We start from the raw sequence: 21978 nt of genomic DNA, 5'->3' as shown, positions 1-21978 counted from the left end.
ATGTAATGCAATGAACTTACATTAATACTCCTGAAAGTTATTTCCCACTAAAGACTACTCTCACATCTGTTTAATTTAAGCTTTACCACCAAATAATCCATTAAAATCTTCGAATTTCAGAGCTATCTGAACTTCGGAAATATAGAGTTGTGGGGCTGTGTCCCCCCCCGCCAAGCCTCATCTAACAAATCTGGAGTGCTGGACTCAATTTTCCTTGAAAAGGCATTCACTAAGACATTTATCCATAAGAATTACCAAGAAATATAGCCAACTTGATGGCCACAAAGTGCTTATATACAGTAATCTTCATGAGCTAAAGTATAAATTTACGATTACCCTATGGTTCTGTTCATTCACACTTGTAAGTAATTTTTACTGATTATGTTGAAACTGTCCTTTCCTAAAATGTCCCAAATAGAAATAATTTTATTAGTATAATATCTTATGAGGGTTATTTACCAACTGAAAATGTAATTTAAGTAGTACCAATATTTACAGTGTAAGAAGTATTTAAAAAACTGCCTGCTGGTTGCCAAAAAATTAAGTACAAACACATACAATCTAATAAAAATTTTATCATTTACATTTTTAAAAGTCAGTTCTACATTAGACCACAATACTAACTGTTGCAGGCAAGATCCATCGATGAATACTAAAATGGGCAAACCTTTCAGAAGAAATGGGACATCTACATAGTCTCAAACTGTCTTCCCAAGACAGCTATCTCTCTCAAAATGAAAATTTATTTTGTACAAAGAAAACCAGCAGGCGCCACTATAACCAACTGATAATGATTAATAATAAATGAATAATTAAGCACATTGACATCATGTACCCCATGTCTTGGTTTAGTGGGCTGAGGATGTATTACTTGTGTGATATTCTTGCCAAAAAATGTGGAACCTCAGCCTAATAATGAGAAAACAGTAGACAAAACTAAACTGAAATACCATCTATGAATCAAATGACCAGGACTCATCAAAAATGTCAAAGACAGCAATCAAGAATTAAGAACTGCTATGGATTAGGAGACTAAAGAGATGCAACAAAATGAGCTGTAGAACAGAAAAAGGACATGAAAGAAAACATGAAATTTGAACTAAGGGCCCATAGATTAATCAAAGGTACTAAACTACTATTAGTTTTTTCATTTTGATCATTTTATTACAGTTTTATCAACTTTTTAGGCATTCATGCAGTCTTTACTTTTGGGGCAACATTTTCTAAAGTCTAAAATTATTCATATAACAAAAGGCTTTGTGGACAAAATAAAATCAGGACTAGTTTTAATAAGGTGATTTTTCAAAATGAAACAATTATGGGGAATCAAATTTGTTTTAAAAATGCATGAACTGTACCAATTATTTAGGGTCACCCACACAATACTCATGTCCTTAATATCCTTTAGCTCTTAATCAAACCATAATTCTGATAATGCTGATCCTTCTGCTCTTTACACATCATTAAGAACCTAAAAAATAAAGGGGGATTCTATAAAAAATACATAGTAGGCATCCCTCTGAAACCTTAACACAGGCGACAGGGTTTAGAACAACAAAAATACGCCTACCCTCTCAGATTAAATGACTGACAATACTGTAAGAGATTCAATATTGTTCTTCTAAATCTGTCTTAAAGAACAAGGCAATGTCTAAAGCTACTATTGCCTCTAGTGACAACGTATGTCTGATGGGAGGCTTTTTTTAGCCTCAGGGAGTAAAAGAATAGGATCAGGCAGATCCTTCAACTCTTCTGTTACCAATTAAATGAATTAAATATGGTCTCCCTCTTTTCAGAGGCTTCTGAAATTCACCTGTGGATGGAGCAAAGGGTAAAAGATGAAAATAGGAAAAATGTGAAATAAGTAGTCAAGAAACAAATGGGAAGTTTCCCACAAAGAAGTTTCAATTTAATGTCATTTCTACAAGGATCAGTACTTCTATCCCTTCAAAACAATGGAATCATATATAAATAACACCTTTTTAATCAAATACTACTACTGCACATAAGTCATCTGTCTAGAATCTCAACTGGTAGGTACAAGGATTATTTGATTAAGTACCATTAACTCCTCCAACCCCCATCTGTCGTTTACCCAAAATTTAAAAAACAAAAGCACTTCAATTAAGAACAGTTTTACAATTGTGAATTGCACCTTAAAAAGAAAACAGAACAATGGTGACACACACAGGAAGGTAGAAAAGCCAATTTTCACAAGTAGCAGAAAAAGCTTAGCTTCTGAGATTTAACAGAAAATGATAATCCCAGTGTCTCCTTTGTGCCAAATGAATTAGTGTCTGTACGTGCACGTAGAACACCCTTTTTACAACAAAGTACTACCTTTACAGGCTTCATTATCAGTAAAAACCTTACTAGTAATCTTGTGCTATCTGTTTCCAAGTATTCAGAAAGTATGTGAAGAAACTGATACTTCTTTCAGCAGCTTTCTAAGTTCTTCCTTGAGAATCAGGAAAACTTGATATATATATTAAAAAAACAAAAACAGAGAAGAACACCTCACTGAAGAGTTCTCAGATTGTATGTCACAACAAGTGCAATCATGTTCTTATATGGTTACTATGTCACCAAGTTTTTTCAAAGGATTCATACAGTGACTTAGGATATTTCTATCCATTGCACCACCCCATCCTATTCTTCTCAGTATGAACAAAATTAAACCTCTCAAGGTTAAACCTTCAAATATTTATTGAGAAGTGTTAACTCCTTTTTTTCTAAGACCAGCCATGTATAATTTCTTGAAAAGATACAGTATAAAAATGCCTAGTCATTGAAAGGCAGCTTATGACGTGTAAATTTCCCAAATCCCTGAGTTTGTGCATTTATCTTCTATAATCTATTTTCTCAATGTCAAGAAAATGTGTTTGACAATCCCACTTTCAAAAAAAGCAGGGTCAAATATTTAATATAAATTTTAAGTGGATAGGTATCAACTTTAGCTAGCTAAAACAGATGGTTTTAAAGAAATCCTATGCTGACTTAAAAGCTAAACATCATCTGGTAACTTACACAGCAAATTTAATAATTTTATCTATAAAGAATATCTTGCAAACATTGGATACTTAATGATAGGGTAAAAGAAATGCATACTGAACCTGGATTTTCATAAAGACAATTCATTAAAACCCTTTGAAATATGAGAAGTTACTGACTACAACACACTGGTGGTGCCATAATTCCATGGAAGCAAACAAAAGCCCTTTCAAAATTTAAATCTATGGTTCTACATTATTGTATTTAGTCAGTGATACACTGCCATGTAGTAAGTTTTCAATGAAAAACAAGATCCTACAGAGTAAGAGGCAAAAAACCCTACATTTCTAAACCGTAAAATCTGAATGAAAAGCTTGCACATTCTGATTCCTTTCAATGACTAGTTTTCATATACCACAGAAAATGGAAGGCCTTAAAACACTATTACACAAGTAAAAATACAAAGAGGCAAAATCAACAGTTGTGCAATACTTAAAAGCATCTGATCAATTTCACTTTAAATAGGTTTCCTTTATAAGCTATAAAAAATACAAATTTGGCACATCTCACCATCAAAGCCATATGCAATTTGAAAGCAAGGCTATTTTCCCATGTCATGCCTTTTACTCCCTTTTTTTCTCCCATGTCACACATTTATTACCAATTATCAGTCCATTCAAGCCATTAATACCAATCATCAGAGATAGTCAATAAAATTAGTTATCTGTCCTCTTTATTTTCTAAAGGAATCCAGAATATTGTTCCTATTCCTCTCTCAGTTAAATAGTTGTGAAAACAAACAGCAAGGTGAGAAACAACTAGTTAAACTCAAAAATAGTAGTTCTTAACCTAGGGCTCCCATAGAAAGGCTAGAACAAGACTAACTTTTTGCCTGCATGTTTAGTAATTTTTAAGAGGAATGACCTGTAATATTCATCATTCTTAAAAGGGTTTACAGCCTCAGACACTGAAAAGAACACTACAAGATATGCAGCAATTAAAATTTTACTAAGTTTATAGCATCATTTTTTCTAGTAAGCAAAAGGTAGAAACAAAATGTCTATCCATAGATGAACTGAACTGATAAACAATATGTGGTATATATACACACATTACTCAGCCTTAAAAAGGAAGGCAGCCATGCTCACCACTGTACCACCAATGCACACTTTATTCAGCCTTAAAAAGGAATGAAATTCTGATACGTGCTGCAAATATGAACCTTGTAAACAAACATATACTAAGTAAAATAAACCAGACACAAAAACAAATATTGTATGCCCTTATGAGTTACCCAGAAGAGGCAAATTCACAGAGCAACAGTGGTTATGATGTATTATTATTGTAACTGATAATAGTGGCTGTAAAATAATAGTGGTTGACACTGGATAGAGTTAATGTTCAGGGATATCTGGGATGATGAAAAAGTTCCGGAGATGGACAGTGATGATGGTTGCACAATACTGTCAATGTACTTACTGACATGAATTATACTTAAAATGGTAAACATTGTTAGGTATTATTAAGATTCATGATTTTTCCTGTAACAAAAAAGCCACTTCATTGAAATCCACCACTTAACAAATTATTTCTATAGGTGATTTGTGTCTCCTACTGCTACATGGATGCAAGGTAGGATTAGGCATTGCTAGATCTCAAGTGAAGACCTCTTATGGAAGTTACACATAATTAAGAAACCCTGCAGAGACCAAACTGTTATCTTAACGACACATGGTAGGAAAATAGTTTTTTGTCAATGTATTCTGCTTAAATGGAACTGATTATCTTGAAAACACTGCCACTTAAAAAAAAATTATATTTCCCTTGATTACCTCATCACGGAATAAAACTGGTAAAAATATATAAACACACCTGTCAAATCTGAGATTAGACTGAAAACGTTTCAAACACTACATTCTACGAGAAGGGAACAAATATTTTTACCATGGATTTGCTTTAGACGCAAGGACTTAAAAGCCCCAAAACTTAATTTTTCTTTTCAAAATCCAACAACAATCAATTTCAGTAGGGAGTAAGACAAACAACTTGTAAGACTACATATACAGATAATGTGAAAGGATGCTCAACAGTTATTAGGGCAACGCAAACTAAAGCCACAACGACAAGCCATTATATATGATCTGTAACAGCTAAAATAAAAACACTAACCATACCACACTTCAGCGAGGACATGAAGTATACCAATATACTGCCGATAAGAATATAAAGTTGATAAAATCATTTAAGAAAACGGCTGGGCAGTTAAATATACATCTACCAGGTAGGTGATCCAGTCACTATTCCTAGCTCATCAAGTTAACAAAGATTGGGGGGCTAAAGGGAGAAGGTACTCACAAAGACGAAGTCCTTGAATTATAGTGGTAGGTTCATGGGTATATGCCTAAGTCAAATTTATTAAATAGTACACTTTAAAATATGCAGTTTATTGTGTACATCAAATATATCCCAAAGCTTAAAAAAACAATGTAAAACAACAACAAAAACTGGCAAAGTATTTTTAAAAGCCAGTATTGCTTAAAGGCAACTCATTAGAACGTGTGATCTTCAGTATAGTGGGAGATCTTAATCATGAAAGTAACAGAATCAGTGCTGTCCTTAAAATACCATGCTAAATCCTTTGTGGCAGAAATTATATGAGACATACGAAAGTGTGTTTTAAGGTGCCCAGTTAGGAAGCTACTGCAAAAAGTTTCAAGATAACTTGAGACTAATACCTGGTTATTTGGTGAAATGAAGAGAAATAGAAATATTTTTGTGGAAAAATGCTGGTTACACACACATGCCGTATTTATTCATACTTCACTGCTAGAAGCAGAGAGAGAGATCTATACATGTTACCTCTAATATCATATCCCAATAAACTCACAAGATGGTCAGGATTCAAGGTACTTAAACATTATTGAGTTTATCACTTGTACTATTTTTTCATAAATTCACCACCCCTTTTCACAATGTCAGCAAATTCTTACCTATCTCAAGAAAAATCTGTGAACCATATGCTTTAAGAGATTAAAAGATGACTCTTTAAATTTTTTAAATCCAGCTATCTTCCTATAAATTGTTTTTCACGGAGGGACAAAGGACGTTCTCCCTTCCCTTCTTTAAGGTTTGAATTTTCTAATCCAAGCACAAAATTCTTTTTATTTAAGCGGTTTAGTTGGATAATTTTAGTTCATGTATAGCCAAGACAGAGAACAAACATCCATTGACAGTCCTAGTTACTTTAAGTTAGTTACTTTAGTGACTAGCAAACACTCTCTATTCTCCTTCTCATATTAAAATTTCCCTTCCATCTTTCTTCACTCAAATATTTAGTCCTTGACCTATGATAGCTCATTAAGTAAACATTCACTTCAAAATTTAACCTCAAAGACATCAAACGTACACACAGTTGACCCATGAACATGAGTCTGAACTGTGTGTGGGTTCACAGACTTTTTTTCGATATACTGGAAAAAACTTGAATGTGACAATTTAAGAAAATTTTTTCTCCACTTATTTTTTTCTATATGTGATACATATAACATACTAAATGTTTTAACTGACTGTGTTATCAGTAAGACTTCTAGTCAACAGTAAGCTATTACTAATAATGCGTGTGGGGAGTCAAAAGTTACGTGTGGATTTGACTGTATGAAGGTCAGGCATCCCCAACCTCTGCACTGCCATTAGTCTACTGCATACAAGTGAGCGAAAATACTGGCCAAATCATTAGGCCCTTAAAGTAGAGGAATGAAGTAAATTGGGGAACATAGATCAATAATAAGCAGCTCACTGAGTAATTATATACTGACCACCTATATACCAAGCAGTAACAATGCAATGAAAACATTCTCTGATCCCTGATAACATTAAACTTACACTTTGGAGAATAGGGGAAGGATGAGAAAAACAGTAATAGCCAAGTGTAATAAATGCTAAGATGTGGAAGGGGTAAAACTCCAAATAGAAACATTTTTCTTACCTAAAGCAAAATGATTAAAGACCTGAGCAATTTAGTAAATTTTGTATTACATAAGCCTAAATATATTAAAATGTTTTATTATGAGGTTATACTTCCTTTGCTTTTTATTAAAATGCCTTTTAATTTTTTTTAATCTTCTCACTTGACTATTATCTGTGTGTCTTTTGCTATTGAAATTTTATTATTGATCTGTGGTTCCCCTGGTACAGGATACACTAAGGAGCACACAGTAAGAGACCTCTAACCCAGTCCAGAGCTGTCAGGGATTTTTGTGGCAAAGTGCTTTCAGACAAAAGACCTACATTGAAAATGCCATTATGCTGAAAGAACATGTAAAAATTAACATATGCTTATGGATAAGAACCTGAAAGCAAATAAAAGAAACGTTAGATTGCAAAAAATGTATTAAACTCTACAGCATCTTACTATGCTGATGGACAGTGACTGTAATGGGAGTTGTGGGGGGGGCTTGGTGAAGGGGGGAACCTAGTAAACATAATGTTCCTCACGTAATTGTAGATTAATGATACCAAAAAAAATGTATTAAACGTATTTTGGCTTGCTGTTACATCAAGGACTACCAATTGTGTAAATGAGCTTGCCGAAAAGTGTCCAAACTAACCATAATCCCCCTTCTTTTAGTATGTTTACTCCTCTTACACCCTTTTCTGTAGCAGCGCTCATTATATGTACCTAATTTAATGCTCATGTATTTCTTTATTTACATGTTTCATCTTCCCACATGTAACACATTGATGTAGGGATTTAGATAGTCTTAATACCCAACAGTGCTTTGTACAAAGCAGAAACACAAATGGATGTCCCACGTTAATAAATATACACGCTAAGGAGGCTGGACAAGGTAAAGCTAACTTATTAGCTAACAATGTTAGTATATTTTGAAGTACAAAATCTTAAGCTTAGACAGCCTCCCAGGACTAACAATGTTAATAAGAATTATCAAATTAATATAGTACTGAACTTATTTTCCGATGTTTAACAAATAGGTAAATTACCTTAAAAACACAAATCATTAAATAGAGCATGCAAAGCTGCTGTTGCCTATCTAGATCTAGACTCTAGAGTTCATTGACATTGAGGGGACGCCATTTTACATGTTCTTCTAATAGTGAACCTCTGGAAGACCTTAGAAGTTACACACTCTTTTTCCTCCATGTAATGACACTGACAGCGGCAACTATCTGTGGGTGACAGAGTAACTTCGGGGAAAAAAAGTTTACACCCTACTTAATTTTATCAATAGTGGTGACAAAAATTCAGGGGGAAAAGGTGGTTCGGAAAGATATATGCATTTTTTAACTAAATACTGCTTGTAGAGAAATGAAGTTAACTCACCCACACAGAATAAGAGCACATGAACAAAACTAAATTTCTCTTCAGTCAGGCAGAATTATTACAACCCCTATGTCCCACTTATTTTTCAAATAAGATGGTTAGATTTTCAAAATTAACTCTTCTACCTCCTGGAATGTGTACATTTTATACTTACATACAAATATATGGAACTACTGTGATTATGTTAAAAACCAAAACTTATCACCCACTCCTGTAGAAAGTTAAAACTGTCAAATCCTCAGGGAGACTTCCTCTTTTTTCAGTAACAAACACAATGATGACTTTGATAACTAAGCTAGTATAATTTTAAATCATTTAGTTTTAAAACTAAAGATATTGGAGGATCATCTAGTCCAGTCCTTATGTGGTAAGAAGCAGAGGTCTAGGTGTTCAGAAACAAAAGGTGACTTACAGTTAAACGGTACTGAAGTGAAAAATTAAACACTTTTTTGTTGGTGTGGTTGAGCCATGGCGGAAGTTAGATTTTGAGGTTCAAAACATACAATAGCAGTAAAGAAACAAGGACTGTCCCAAAGGTCCTTAAAAAGCAAAATGAAGTATGAAGGATCTTTTGGGGTCACACAGTCAAACTGTAATTATCTGAGGTCACAAAACATGACCTAAGTTTCAACCCAAATAAACCTTTTGAATAAGAACTTTTTGGTGGCACTACTTCCTTATAAACTATCATTATTGATCTATGGTTTATGGTATATTAAGGACAGTGCCATAAAGAATTGTCTTATTCACTTCTAAATATGCTAGAAAAGATGCCAAGATTTAAGTCAGACTAGCCAAGTAAACAAGGCCACTATCCCACCATAAAGAGAACATGAGAAAACAGGTGCAAAACAACATCTTAAAGACTAATAGTCAGTCAAAGGGGACATATTTTCGTAGAAGAAAATGCCACCAGTAGTAGTACACCCTCCACTATAAAGTCCAGACCTCTATTCATATTTTCAGGAATAAAGTTAATATAAAATAGGTAGAATGTAAAAACTGGGAATAACAGCAAAGAATTCAATGCCAAGTCCCAGGTTTCTTAAACTATCATTACCTTTACCAAGATAGAACAAAGGGGAAAGTTAAATGTATAATACCAGGCATCACCACACCTTCATTTTCTGATTATTTCCTTAGTTTGGAAGCCAACCTCTTATAAGGTAACACCCAGTCTTTCAAAATTTAAAGGCTTGTGATTTTTAAAACTTGGTTTTTCCTTTGCTGTTAAACTTAAATATTATTCCATGTGTTAACAATACTCATTACCTGTCAGTTACTCTTTGGTGTACTTAAAACAACACATATAATCACATCTTCAAATTTCATTCACTTCAGACATTGTCCAGATTAATTATCAGTTGATACATATCTTCAGAACAATATTTATTAACTAGTTTGGTTTCCTTCCTCTTTCTCCAATAAGATAACATTCTTCCTCCCCACCCCAAAATATAAACAGAACCTGCCTTGCCACAGAATAAAAGCAGTAATTATAGAGCATAATAACTACAAATCCAATTCACCCACCCCTACTCAGATATATAATAAAAACACCAGGAATAATAAACTTCTGAAATCACGATTCTTTAAAACATTTTCCTACCTTCACACTGGTTCCTTGGAAGGATCTTCCACCTTGTTTTTATCACATTTTCCAAAATTTGTAGTCCATAATACTGAAAATTGGAGAATAGACACATGTGACTATATTGCTATAAGACTGACAACTTTTCAGGATTCACAAATGGACAGACATTCACACACTTACATCTAAAGTTTCAAAAACATTATGCTACCAAGTTTAATTACAAATATTAAACAAGATCTATTCACCCATATACTTGATTTTCATGCATTTTCCTCATTTTGTTGTTTACTACTCTATTTAACGTCCTGCTGTTTATACATGCTCACACCAGGAGGAAGAACCAAATAAAAAGCCCTTTAGCAGCCAAATGGGCTCATCTGTAGAAGGAGAGTAGCAGCCAGATATGAATTCACAGCATAAATGACTGCTCATAGGCTAATGTACTTTAACAAGACCAGGCTCCTAAGAATTTAGCAGCTTGGGTGCTCTCAAGCTTCCTACCAACCTCTAGGAGTTGTAAGCTCTTGGCCAAGTATTAAAGTATTGTCAGAGAGATATTTTCATCAGAAAGTGTTTACAAACATCACTGGTGTGTTACTTAAGGAGCAGCAAGACAGCCCATGGGTCTAATTTTAAATTTTAACCCCACCCTTACAATTGCTATTTCTACTAATTTAAAGATAAACTTTTGTGCACAGTCAAAATAATACACAAATGCATGTTGCAATCTGTATCTACCTTTCAGGTATTCCTTCCTAAATATAAAAACTAAAACATGAAAGAAGTTAGTAAACACAGATACCACTTTCAAGCCATTTTGTCCCTCCTGCTGATTACTCACTCTAAATAGTCAAACTGTTTATAGTAATTTATAATGTTATAGGAGTTACTACCCAAAATTATTACCATGACCAATTAGTGTGGATAGACAGGAGGAAGAAAAGGGACAAAATTGTTGTGGTATGTTCCAACTGGTTGAATTAGGGAAGAACCGGCTACAATACCTGAAAGGTAAATTCATTCATATATAGACATACAACCTCAGATTGCAAGTTTTGGCTGAGAATAAGAGTTCATCTTTAAAATGGTTAGTCATCACACAATAAAATAGGAGCATTAGTATTTCAACCAAAGGGATCATGTAAATGCTCATTTTATCCAAAGTACAATGTAGACTGTCCCAAACTACATTGTGCTCAAATAGTAAATGTTTTTGCTGTTTTCTTTCACTTTTAACATTTCATACTTTTCAGGAAATTTTGCCATTTCAACTAAAATCCTACATTTGCACAACATTCCTTAAAAAGACTTCCAAAATAAAAACAAGGTCAAAGCAAAAATCTGAAATTGTAAATTTGATACCATTAAAAGGTTTCATAATCAGCAGTAAATAGTGAAGCTTTCTTCTATCCCTGTTCATTTACTTCTCTTTATAGGTCTGGATCTCAGAAAAATGTAAATAAGCAAAAAGATTAAGGTTCTGATTGACTCAGAGTCTAAATTAACTTAAAAAAAAAAAAACTACCCTAAAATTTTTCTGTATTTATTTTATAGGTAATTTATCAGACCATCAAGTTTTAGTAAGTCAAAACAATGCACTTTTTAGTATATGGAATATATCCTCTTAATTCTCAACCAGTTACAAGACCTTAAAAAAAAGAACAAAACTACCACAAATATACCTGTAAGAATAATCTTAGTAACTTCATTGTATTTTGCAATGTTTTTCAGATTATACTTCTTTTTAATTGAAGGGTATTTCCCCCTTCGTTACATTAATTTACTTCTTCATTTATGTCTCTATTACCTAAATTGCCTATTTACTGACCTCTAGCCCTTTCTCCAACTATATAAAGGTAGCATAAGCTTGAAGACACAATTCGTATTTTCCGTTTGCCAAGGAGCCTGAGGCACAAAGCCCAATAAAAGTTTTTCAGAGGTCAAAGAAATGCATAAATCATAATAATATCCTAAAACCCAATCTCTCCTAGACATTAAAACCCCACATATGAAGAAAACTCTCATTTCTTTGATTCTGATTTTAAAAACCCAAAATGATAGCCAAATCTGAGGGCCAATGATAAACGACTACCTTGCAAATATCCATAAAAAACCCAAACATCATTCCAAAGAACTACATTTCTGCTTTGTACTTAAATCAGGACTTTAAGAAATCCACTGCTGAGTTATGAAGATGAGGGACAGATAACAGCAAAGACTAAATGAAAAAATAAATGCATGAAATGATCCCTATGGTAGAAATTTCTACTGAGCCCTTATAAATACTTATTTTATGCATTGAATTCCCCTTTCCCCTCCCACCACCCATGAAACAAAAACAATTGATGAACAGAATTCAGTTAAAGGGAATCAAAAGGGTAGACCTTGTGGAGGCCTGCCGTCAAAGCCTAGCTGTGTCAGTTGCACAGGAAGACACCCCTTTTCTTCCTATTACAAGCAATCAACATAATGGAACATTATGATTAATATCAGGTAGTGTTAACATCTTTAAAGAAAAAAAAAATGATTGCATAAAAGCCAAATGTCATAGTGCATAAATTTAGCACCAAATCATTTGTAATTTATGTAAATTGAAGAATTCTTTACCTGTTGCTTTCTTTCTGTTCCTCTAATCATCTCATTTTTCACAAGACAAATTTGAGTTTTTAAAAATACTGTTGATAAATCAACTTAAACATTAGTAATGTCTGTCAGTATAAAAAGCAAAATTTACCAGGCAAGCAAACAGGCAAACACTGTTATGTTACTTAAGGTTAGCACTTTGAGGAAGTTCTGGACTGTATTTTTGCCCTAAAATTTACAAGATGTCAAAACTAATTAATATTTTAAAACTGTTAATAACACAGTCTGATTTCAGAAATAGATGTGAACATGGCTATTTTCTGTTTTAACACAATGTATACCAAGTGAAAACCTTGTGTGTATTAAACAGAATGCCATGCATGGTATTTTATTACTTTAAGGCAGTTTAGAGAGAAGTGTGAATCATCAAGCCTAAAACAGTCAAAACACATTTTGATCAACCCTTCTGTTCAAACTTAAGAAAAAAGGACCTGAATTATAACATTTTCAATGGCAGATAAAAACTGAGTGCTGTCCCATTAAAAGCATTGGTACCATGGAGTATAGTAGTAGGGTTTTACACTGCCCACACAACTTGGTGTTGGAGGTGCCTAGCCTATAGTATATTGATCACTTGCCCAAAATAACTGCCCAAAATAATTTCTGATGTTTCATCTCTGAATAACGTTCAGAATTTATGCAACTAAGATCTGCATACATATTCTAAAAAGGAAAAAAAAAAGCAAACAACAAAAAAAAAAGGTGCTACCTTGCATTCTAGTCCCAATTACAAAACTTCATTCATAATTCTTAGGACTATTTGCAAGAAGTAATTCTATGTTTAAGACTAAATTTTGAAATAAGTTAACAATATTAAATGGTTTGAGATAACAAATACTAATACTAAAAATGAGATACCTTCCTCAAAGTTTGACTGGAAGAAAGAAGAAATAATGGATTTTAAAACCACCACTTGCTTACTTTCGTGTTCATATTCTGTGAAAATTCCAAAATTGTGTCGACTCGTGTCCACGCATCAGGATGCTCCTTTAAATGCGTCAGCACTTCTTGAGCCATTCTTTGCTAAAATATTATACAGAAAGAATTGTAAGCTTACTTGTTCTTCAGAATCATTCATCAAAATGGCATTGAGCAAGGCACAAATCCTAATAGGAACAGTGAGTCTATCAACAAATACTCAGAGAGATAATTAGTCCTTATAGAAATAAAAAGTATCCATCATCACCCATAAACTTCAAAGAAATGGGGAGTTTATTCTTTGAAACAGAATAGCTTTTTGGTGGGTGGGCGGGGCAATCTGCCTTATTTGGTATTCTTAAAACAATTTAAATTCAACCAATGCTAACAAAGATCTATTCCACAAAATAAGTTCTCAGAACTTACAATGGACCAAAAACAACATACAAAAATTCATATCTAGATAAATTATGGAATGGTATATACTCTGCTTTATAAGAGTCATCAAGATATCTCTAAATAATAAAAATATATTTCATGGGAAGACTAACTGCTTTTATGTTTTTAAAATGCAAGCCCAGAAACATTAAACCTATGCAGCCAGCATCTAGCACTAACAAATGGTACCAATTCATTGTAGTGTGTCCTGTATCTTTTAAACATAAAAGATCTAACTTATGGAAGTCACCTTTACACCTTCCTTCCTTTCTCCAGTGCCATTTCCTTCCTTTGTTCCTTCTTTAGAGATAATCACCTTCATGAATTAGGTGTCTTTTCCATATTTTCACAGCATGTGTATGAATTTGATAAACAATATGGTTGTTACTAAATTTTATCTATATAAAAAAATCCTTCTGCAATATGCTCTTTTGACAGTGCGTCCTGTTCCCACCCGCCACCCTGGCTTTACTGAGGTATAACTGACAATCAACAGTTTAAAATATCTGGCTATGCTGACATTATGTATCTACTTTCTTCCTTTTAACCGTTATTAATTTTGCATATTATAAACACAAAGACTGGTAATTCTACTGATGTCTTTTTCAAGAAATAGCAGTTTAATCCTTTTCACCTGTAAAGTCTGTTTTGCAGCTCATCTGGATCCTCCCTAATTATCTTTTACCCAGTTATACAAGGTTGTAAGCAAAAAGTCTGGTTTTAAAACTTGTCTAATTTACTTGATCTAATTAGACTAATCACTTAAGAATTAACTTTATGGGTTAGAAATCAGAGAGCATCAGTAAGGAGGGAGAGAAGCATTCTTGTTTCAACCACCTTGGACACCCCATAATCTTTAACTTGGTTTTTATGCCAAGTTACAAAAAAATTATTCCTATGTTGACTTTGATGTTAAGATTTTCCTCAGGTAGCAGTTATTATTTTTCCAATCAATCAACCAGCAATATACACTGCTTATTATTTAAAAGAAAACTATGAGAAATACATGCCCACTAACTACAGTGTTGGTAGTTCTGTATCTTGACAACCATCCCAGAACCACTGTGGAACTTGGAAGAAAAATCAGTCACCTGGATTCTACCCTGAGGGTTTAGGATTATAGCTAGAGAACAAGCTTTTACAATACAACTATACATATTTTATTTGATTTCATTAAGGGACTGATAGCTTTAAGGAGTTGTAACTATGTTATACAATAACTGACAAAAGGCAGAAAAAATAGTAGTGTGACTTATGTAGGACCAAAGCACATTTTAGCAGTGTTTTCTCTCCCTGAGAATATCTAATTAGATATTCTAATTAGACAGACTTGCACATAAAATAGTAACAAAAAGGTAAGGTATATACTAAAGACTCATGTCCAGTAAAAGTTACTTGGGTAAGATATAATTGCTTTTAACTGATGAGCATTCCACACATAAGTGAGTACTGCCCACACTACCACCAACCACTTCAATCTCTGCATAAATCATGTTCTTTCCTTTAATATTTGCATACTAATGATTAATTTGTCCTAATCCCACTACCCTTATGTAATATTCCTTTATTAACTTAAAAACTCCAGGAGGGGTTAAAAAAAGACACAAAAGGAGACTAAAGAGAAAATCTGGCATCTCCCCGTGTTACTAACTGAATGGTGCAAGTATTTTAGTTGCTAAGCAGTAGATTAAAAGAGTTCAAGACATTTAACACAATATTGGATAAAACACCCAGCCTTCCCTATCTTTTTCTTGGCTGCCTACATGGCTAAAAATAGAAAAAATGCTTATAACAGAAGGTAGTCCTAATGTTACAGTGCTAAATATCCTACTGTACTACCCTTCTTAGCAAAAAGCTCTGTCTACAGATTTAAAAGCCACCTTCTAATAATTTCTTCCGCTCCAAAGTTACGTAGTCTTTAAAAAAAAAAAAAAGGCCTACCTACAGTTGAGTTTAAAAGTTTAATAGTTATAATTTCTACTTGCCATTTTTAGCATGTATTTTATGAGATTGGGAAAAAAATTAAGAAACCATACCATATTTTAAAACACTTAGTTTATGTCACACATGCTAAATTTTCCTTACACTTCCAAAAGTACCCTTTAAAAAAAATGCCTTCTAAGTATCAAGCACCCTAATAGGTACTTTGCAAACATCACTAATCCTCCAATTTCTGGCAAGGTAGGTAACACTTTGTACATTAAGCCTCTAGAGCGAAGACTAGAAAACTTACTGGAACAAAATTAAGACATCTAACACTAAAAACATGTTCCCCACTACAGCTTTCTACTTCTTATTCAACATAAAACCCCCAAAGAGGTGGTATATGAAAAACAGTCTGAACTGGAAGTTTAAATAAATGACTTAGAAAAAAGTTCTTAACTGACTTGAAGCTCTAAATCTCAGTTTCCTTATCTATAACAAATTACCAGTTTAATGATTATCTTTAATGCAACTGATCTGTCACATGAGATCTAACTAGACAGAACTCTTAACTTTACGGAAAGTTAGTTTTGCCTTTAAAACAGTAAATAAACACTTTTCTAAACCTATTTTTTATAAAAATTCAAACTTAATCATTACACCTCAATACTGTGAGACACTAAAAGCAGTATTACTACTAACATATTCATGTTAAAAATTACTGCTACTTTTTGGTGATACAGCCTAGAACAATGGTCTCTTCCTTTATTCATACTTTTAGATGTTGTAAACAATGATAGTAGAAGACTGATGTGATACAACTAATATCCCACCTTCTTAATGGCTACAATTTTGTTCCCAAAGTTGAGCCCGACAAAACTTCATCCATTTCAACCTTACTTTTTAAATACTTTCTCCCAAAAGCAGTTGTTTTCCATACATCTATGTTAAAATGAAATGAAGCTTAAAGCTCCATCCATGCAGAATTTATAGCACAAAGAAAACAACGGAATATGTGTAATAAACATGGATGGAATAACTTCTTCAAGAACGCTTCTGAAGATAAGAACACTGATCAAAAAACGCCTCTTGGGAGTGTAAAACTGAACAAGAGAAAAAACAAACTGCACAATAACTTTCCCACTCTTAAACTTTCATAGCCCTTTTTTCTTTTCTCTCTATTATAGGTGAAACCAATTAATGTTGGATTTCACATGAAAATATTTGCACACATGCTAATATTTACACAATGTTTTTTGGACTATGTAAAAAGATAAGACACATTTCAGGTTTCTAAATCAGGTTTACCAGTGCAAATATAAATTAGTATCTTGATGTAACTCCATATATACTAAACATTATCTATCAGGAATGGAGTATTTTGGCACTAAAATATTTGCCAGATCACTTTAAAAGACTTTTTAATCCAACAACAGAAACTTTTTAGTCATATAAAGCTCTTTCTACTATTAACTCCACAGGGTGAAGATTCAAGATTGCCTAGTTTCTTGTAACATATACAACTAAAAAGTATACAAACATCCTTCCCATTTACCTTTCAACTGGATGCTAAAAAAAAACCCAAAACATTCCCCCATACTTTAAACTGATCAAAACATGGATTATATATAATCCCCACATTAACAGTACCACTTCTCCAAGTACTAAAATTCAAATAATGTGAAGCTGCTTGGTACTATTGGATTTCTAAAACAAGTTTGTATCTGTGAAGTTGTTCTGTAACTTATGTTTTAAATAGATCATATTAACTCCAAATTTATTAAATATATAAGGTACAAACCACCTTTAGTTAATCTACAAAGCATTAAAACACATTGGGCTCTTTTATTAAATGGGTAAAAGTTTCTTAAGAACAAGAAGTGTAAGGATGCATCCCATTCTAACCATGTCAATACGCAATTTCTTTCTCCAGACCACTTCTCATTAATAGTTGATATACATATTTGTAACTCTAATTTAATATACAAACTATGGGACAGTTTTTTACAAGGTGATCATTTAAATTTTTATTCTAAACACAACTTTGTTAACACTGCAATAATGTTATAAACTTGATCAGCTACTTTACCTGGGCTCCTTCTCCATGGTACAAACAATTCACCACATTGTCTAACAGGTTGATATCCAGTTTTTGGCTGAAATCAAGCAGCTGACGAGCTGCATGGTCTGCTAACATTGTCATAATTGCTGGCATAGATTACTGAAAATAAAGAAAAGATTTTAAGGTGCTTATGAAGTTTTGATATGATCAGTCAAAAACTTCATACTCAAGTTATTTTACTTCAAATATGTTCTTACAAATATTTCAATGAGTACTTTAGAGACTTTTCCTAAATAACTGAGACAGTAAAAGCAAATGAAAGCTTAAGTTACTCAACTACTCCATAACTGTATTAAATTATTAGGCCCATTCAACTTTTCTAATGCTTCTTTTTAGACCCCACAAAAATCTTAAAGTTCTTTATAGTATCATTTACATAAACAATTCTGTTTTTAAAAGTAATCTATTATTAGGAATTCATGGCCCTAAAACCTGATACAGTTCAAAGTCTTCTCAATTTTTAAATACAGATTAAGCTCAAGAGAAGTGTTTTCTTTCCCCTTACTAAGTAGTCTTCTAGTTCAGTAAAAAGCTTACTTCCCTTCATTTCTTGTTACCTTAATCTTTAAGATATGATGAAAAGGCAGGAAGATGCTAAAAATTAAATGTGGTATCCAAGTTTCCCTATTGTACACAGCAATAATTAACAGGAACCACAAGTCTAACAAAATCTGGTGCCCTTACTGCTCTAAAGAACTTATATTTCTACACTCAAAGTATTTTCTGTCAACCCCCAAAAGAATTTGGGGATTAAAATTACTTATGTACAAACCCTTGGAAATATGGTCTAGAAAACCTTTACGGGAATATGTCAAACAAGATTTCTAAAAATTTCCAGGTATTCACTGACAAGGCAAAAACTGTAAGAGCTTACCAACTATTTTCCAAATGAAAACAAATCCTATTGTAATAGAAAAATGAGCTTCTTCATCTCAATATATTGCCTCAAACCTACAGATTCATATACAACTTTTAAGAGGGTTCTACTACAAGTTGCTGGCACCCATTTCACATTTTTGTTGCACAACATTATAAGAATCTTTCTTTTTTCCCAAAGAAAGTGCCACTCGAGTATGAATATACATCAGAACTCCTTCACCTTTTTTGAGTCAAGATGCCTTAACAACCAGAGGAAGACGACGGCACTTGCCAAAAAAAACCCCCACAATTTTGTATACAATTACAGAAAATTCAGGACGCCCTGAAAGCCATGCAGGAAGCCTCAGGTGAAGAACCCATGGTTTACTGTATTTACACCCAACAAGGTCAGATGGTCACCTCCACTTCTCCACCTCTAGAAATGGGTAACTAATTTGATTACATCATGTTTGGAAGTACTAACTTGACAGGAAAAAAGTGTTATTTCTTAGCTATTTCACAGAAGTTTTAAAATGTTCTTAACAATTGCTGCAATTTCAACTTAAATATTTTGTTTACTGATAGTAACAACAAATCAGAAGTCTAAAAGATGAGTCATTTAATGTAAATATCGGAAGAGTTCAAGAATTTATTTTTCTGAAGTCTTTTGATCTATTACTGACAGTAAAAGCTGATTAGATTTCAGTTCTTACAGCAATCAAACGTGTTTTTAATACACAATGCCCGACATACACAAGTTTTGATCCAAATACTATTAAAAAAGGAACTACATATTCCACAAATGAATAAATTTCCCTTCTAGTGCCATACAATGTTAGAACTTTTCTCCTAGTCCTATCATAATAAGCTAAACAAGAGAGTCTAAAAAGTTTCATTTTCAAGTACACTGTCCTTAGAGTTCTCTGAGTTAAACTCTGTGAAAAGTCAGGTTTAGAATAGAAGCTTGTGTTAAATTCAGTAGTTTGCCATCCTTGTAACCAGCGGCTATCTTCGAAATGACCTACCTATTCTTGAAACTGTACGAAGTACAGAAATGGCGGCTTTCTGGCCAATGCCAAGCACACTTATTTCCCCCAAACTGCTTCCAAAACATTCTTTCCACTAACAGCAGTGTCCCACACGCTGAAGATATACAATCAGGCAGATAGCAAGCAGCCATAGAGGGAAAGGGGAAACCACAAAAGCTCTTTTCTCCTTGGGACACTCAATCCTAAAATCCACTCACTGGATAGCATATACAAGGGATTATCCAACAATGTGGTGACTCTACAAGTAGGACTACCAAAATACCTTCACTACCATTTCAAACTTAGTAGGCAGGCAACTATCCACTGCCAGCTCCCATGTAAATTCAAAACCGTTCTTTAATGATAACTACCTAGTATGTCAAAAAACAAGTCGCTACAAGGCACTGCTACTTAGGTGCGTGGGTAATTGCCGCTTCATTCAGTAGAAACAGACCTCACTAAGGCCCGCCCTCCCCTGGCTTCCTACCCGAAACGATCTGCAGCACTTCTAACTATAGCATACCGGAGCACTCACACACCCCGCCCATACTCGGAGGAGGTATTTAGAACCAGGCGCCTGAAGTTCACCGCCCCATTCTCAGTGCAGCATGGCCTCTGCGTGATCAGAGATTCGAGCTGGGCAAATCTTTAATGCTTCCTCTACTATACCACTTCCTCCCACCCACCCCAAACTCCAGAGACCTCGGAATGAAGGAGAATCAGGGCATCCCCACTGTACAACGCCAGCAATAAATGATTCGTTGAAATAGCACACTCAAGTCCCCGAAAACAAACTACAACACAGAACCCCATTTGCAGATACCGGAAAAATAAAAATCAACAAATCTTTACTACTTCTAATACTACTCTGCAAAACACCCAAAGATTCTGAGTTTCCTTGCAGCAGGAGCAGCGACTCAGCAGCCCCTCCCTCCTCCGATCCCAAGCTTTCCACCGAGGAGCCACGTGATGCAGGCGGACGTTTCAATGCTGGTGCACTAAATATTTCTGGAAACTTCCACTCCTAATAATTTACAAACATGTTCCTGAAATCACCCCAACTTCTTCCCAACCCAAGGGGCTGGGGAAGCCCTTCCCCTCTCACGCGAGGCACAGCTTCTCTACCACGCTCCTCGCCTTCCTCCACGGCCACACGCACACGCGAATAACCCAGCAAGCACTCCCCTCCCGCCTCCATGCCCCAGCGGCAGCAGCGGCTCCATTCAATCGCAGGGTCCGCTGTGGGCCCGCCGCCGCCTCCCGGGCTCGCCTCCCGCGGCGGCCGCCGCGCCCCACGCCGGCCTCCTCCCCACCCGCCGCGCAACCACCCGACCCTCGGCCCCGGAGACACAGCGGACTTACCCAGAGCCTAAACCAACTGCTGCTTCCTTCCTTGTCGGGGGATTCGGGCGAGGGAAGGTGGAAGGGGTAAGAGGGGAGGAAATCAAGGTGGGTTTCACAGTTTTCCCACCTTAAAAAAGGAAACTAAAAAAACGGATAAGGGCCAAAAAAGCTTAATAATATTTACTATTTCAGGGACACCTCCCCCCAACACACACACCCACCCGCCCCCCCAAAAAGAGAAGGGGAATTATCTGTGGATTAAATGCTCCCGCCTGGCTGGGGAGTGCGGAAGGGGGAGGGGAACGGGGTCAAGTCCCAAAGATTCAGCCCCGGGGGACCCTCCAGCCACAGGCGGCAGCGGGAGCGGCAGGAGTGGGGGCTGCGGAGTCCACACGGCCGGGGACGCTCTGCTGCCAGTTGCAGTCCGACTCCCCCCACCACAACACGGCTCCCTCTCACGCGGCGCCGGCGCTGGGCACCCCCACCCGGCTCGCCTAAACTTTCCCCCTCTCCTCTCCTCAGCGCCTGGTGGCTCCCCCTCCCCCTCTGGGTGGTTGCACGGACTGCAGCAGCAAAGACTGGAACGGGCACCACCGCCGGGGCTGTAGCTACTGTTGCTCTCGCTGATGCTGTGGCTCCCGCTGCTCCCGCCGCGGCCGCTGCAGCCGCTTCTCCCCCTCCTCCTAGTGCCTCAAACTCGGAACCGGTTGAAACCGGTTCAGACTGGGAGATTCCATCTCGGTTGAGTTTTCAGCCCATGGCGCCGCGGAGCGTTTGG

General features: G+C 35.4%; 1 protein-coding gene across 2 annotated transcripts in view; it reads right to left on the bottom strand.

The window, feature by feature from the left end:
• Positions 1 to 21978, bottom strand: part of XPO1 (exportin 1) — a 39685-nt gene extending 17707 nt beyond the window's left edge. The window contains exons 1-4 of one of the 2 annotated variants that reach the window (XM_057497166.1): positions 21219 to 21978; positions 17938 to 18069; positions 13491 to 13592; positions 9942 to 10014 (exon numbers count right to left, since the gene is read on the bottom strand). In XM_057497166.1, coding sequence (XP_057353149.1) covers positions 9942 to 10014; positions 13491 to 13592; positions 17938 to 18063 — 301 coding nt within the window. In that variant the 5' untranslated portion in view covers positions 18064 to 18069; positions 21219 to 21978. Of the gene's footprint in view, positions 1 to 9941; positions 10015 to 12310; positions 12375 to 13490; positions 13593 to 17937; positions 18070 to 21218 lie in introns of those variants that run through there. The other variant, XM_057497167.1, reaches the window with a different exon arrangement.

This window comes from Manis pentadactyla, chromosome 2 (genome assembly GCF_030020395.1).
Source record: "Manis pentadactyla isolate mManPen7 chromosome 2, mManPen7.hap1, whole genome shotgun sequence".
Lineage (NCBI taxonomy): Eukaryota > Metazoa > Chordata > Mammalia > Pholidota > Manidae > Manis > Manis pentadactyla.
Note: the sequence above shows the minus strand (reverse complement) of the source record. Positions and strands in the feature narration are given on the sequence as shown.